Here is a 3094-nt window from a genome sequence, read left to right as displayed (position 1 = left end):
TTTACTAGTTACATCATCATTCTATGTTATTATTCCTAATTCTTACCTTTCTTAATACATTGTTTGAAGTTATTTACTAGTTACATCATCATTCTATGTTATTATTCCTAATTCTTACCTTTCTTAATACATTATTTGAAGTTATTTACTAGTTACATCATTATTCTAAGTTATTATTCCTAAGTCTTACCTTAATAATACATTGTTTGAAGTTATTTACTAGTTACATCATCATTCTAAGTTATTATTCCTAATTCTTATCTTTCTTAATACATTGTTTGAAGTTATTTACTAGTTACATCATTATTCTATGTTATTATTCCTAATTCTTACCTTTCTTAATACATTGTTTGAAGTTATTTACTAGTTACATCATTATTCTAAGTTGTTATTCCTAATTCTTACCTTTCTTAATACATTGTTTGAAGTTATTTACTAGTTACATCATTATTCTAAGTTGTTATTCCTAATTCTTACCTTTCTTAATACATTGTTTGAAGTTATTTACTAGTTACATCATTATTCTAAGTTATTATTCCTAATTCTTACCTTTCTTAACATATTGTTTAGAGTTATTTACTAGTTACATCATTATTCTAAGTTGTTATTCCTAAGTTATTGTACTCACTTAACCTAAATAATTTTACATTTTGTAATAAAAATATTCTTGTAGCTTAACAAAAACACAATGTAACATCAAATATTAACACAAATGAAAAGAACACTAGAAACCATAAAAAAAAAATCTGGCTTCTAAATGTTAAGGACATATTTCAAAAAAAGTTGTCTTTGAGTTGCTTTCTTACCACTGAGTAAACTAGTTTCACATTTTTCAAACATATTTTAGCGTCAATGACAGATCATTAAAGATGAGAAACATATTTTTGTACGGTCAAAGCGATAGTCCTTTTTATGTGTTCACTACCACTCAAAGTTCTCAAGAACTCGATAAACAGAACAGTAGAATTTACTTCAACAAATAAATTTACACTTGAACAAACAAACTGAAGATAATGAAATACATACCAAAGTAAGAAATACATTGAAATTTGATTGCAAGAAATAAATTCCAGAAGTACAAAGTTTACAGTTCACAGAGAAATGAAAGTCTGAACATGTTTGGAATTTTTTATTCAAACTAAACAATAAATTAAATACTGCTAGAATATCAAATGTAGAAAAGTTTTGAGTGAAACAACTGTTGAAATGGAGTGAATAACATTCTTGTTAATCTAATTTCATTCACACGACTTCATATTTTGTACTCGTTCTATCAGAATTTGCTAACTAGCAACAAATTACTTACCGATATGCTTTTCCATCTACCTTCTTGATCCAAATGATACGACACAGAGAAAGTGATCTGAAAAACAAACATCATGTAAATCCATACATGCTAAAATGGTTTGTTAATATTCAAATCATTTAGTTCTTTTTACTCCTGCCAGAGCTGAATAAATATATACGCAAGATGAGTTTCATAAATACTCAGTGTTTCATAAACTAACAATTTTCAAAACAACCTTCAAAGTAACAAGCTACTGACAAGAATAAAATGTCAACATATGACAAAAGAAGCAGCATAAATTCATATAGAGAAATGTTTAAAACTGAAAACCAAGTAAGAAATTGCAGACAAATGTTTACCATCAGCCACTTCATAAAATAAAATACCCTTCAGATGATTTAAATCTCTACAGTTTTCCCATAAAAAAAAGAGTCTTTGCTACTTATGCTTTACTATCTACAGCAATTTACAGACTGACTTTAAATAAACCAAACTGACATTCTATGGGTTTCAGATTCAAACCAAGAAGGTCTTAATTTTTTTTTTTAAATGTCATCAATAACAAAAACACAACAGCAGCAAAGACGAGAGGAAACTGTCTGTACCACTACCTACCGTAATCTCGGTATCCCTCATGTAGTCATCGTACGAAGACTCTCCATACTCGACAGACAACAGAGGGGGGTAGACCGTTCCTGTTTTGTCGTCGTTTTTTAAAGTTATACTGAAATAAAGTGGTTCCAAATTTGCTTTTTTGTTAGCAGATTTAACAGTACAATTGATTTAGGCACATAAGTGAATTTTTCCTTTGTCTGAATGCTTAAATGACGTTTGAATGGGATATTTCTTTAGTTTACATTACGGTTATCTGATTCAGATGTTGGAGTTTCAATATGCATCTCTCTCTCTCTCTCTCACTATTCTTTTTTTTTTATGATGCAACAAATCCCAGAATATAACTTGATCTAAAATATATACCTCAAAAACATTTGTTTTTTAATATTGTAAGTTCTCAAATAAATGAAACGAAGAGTTTTGGATTCTACATAAAGATATCCTTTCCAAGTTATTGTTAAAATTTGTCAAAAAAATCACACAACTTTCAATGCTTTGTTCACAATACTAACAATAATCTCATAAGAACATTTCAGTTAACCAGTATTAAAATTTCTTATTTTAAAAAAATTCTTTAGAAAAATTAATCATGACAAAACACCTACATTTACCCAGATAAATGTATTTTCTTTTCCACTGTAAAATCAATAAGAATAACAATTACACTAACAAGAATCAATAAAATATCTTCAATAACACTGAAATGTAAATACAATTTTTATGTTACATACTTTACAAGAACAAAAAGAATCTTTTTCAGGTTAAATATTTAAAGTCAATATTACATAAAACAGTTTCTTTTGACACCATCACTCGGAAAAGTACATCAAACTATAAATCTGGTACAGATACCACTATTTTACTACAGAAATGTTACATTCTCTCTTTATTAGATTTACAAGCTAAGGACATGTTGTGTTCTCTCTTTATTAGACTTACAAGCTAAGGACATGTTACGTTCTCTCTTTATTAGACTTACAAGCTAAGGACATGTTACATTCTCTGTATTAGATTTACAAGCTAAGAACATGTTACATTCTCTGTATTAGATTTACAAGCTAAGAACATGTTACATTCTCTGTATTAGATTTACAAGCTAAGGACATGTTGTGTTCTCTCTTTATTAGACTTACAAGCTAAGGACATGTTGTGTTCTCTCTTTATTAGACTTACAAGCTAAGGACATGTTGT

The 3094-nt window shown here is 28.1% G+C and overlaps 1 protein-coding gene across 1 annotated transcript in view; it reads right to left on the bottom strand.

Moving 5' to 3' along the window:
* Positions 1-1258: 1258 nt before the first annotated feature.
* The window catches only part of LOC106474506 (meckelin-like), an 8413-nt gene continuing 6577 nt past the window's right edge, over positions 1259-3094 (bottom strand). Inside the window, exons 5-6 of the mRNA XM_022402815.1 lie at positions 1904-2012; positions 1259-1363 (exon numbers count right to left, since the gene is read on the bottom strand). Coding sequence (XP_022258523.1) covers positions 1274-1363; positions 1904-2012 — 199 coding nt within the window. The 3' untranslated portion in view covers positions 1259-1273. The remainder of the gene's footprint in view (positions 1364-1903; positions 2013-3094) is intronic.

The sequence above is a fragment of the Limulus polyphemus genome, unplaced genomic scaffold (genome assembly GCF_000517525.1).
Source record: "Limulus polyphemus unplaced genomic scaffold, Limulus_polyphemus-2.1.2 Scaffold7301, whole genome shotgun sequence".
NCBI lineage: Eukaryota > Metazoa > Arthropoda > Merostomata > Xiphosura > Limulidae > Limulus > Limulus polyphemus.
This window is presented reverse-complemented; position numbering and strand designations above follow the sequence as displayed.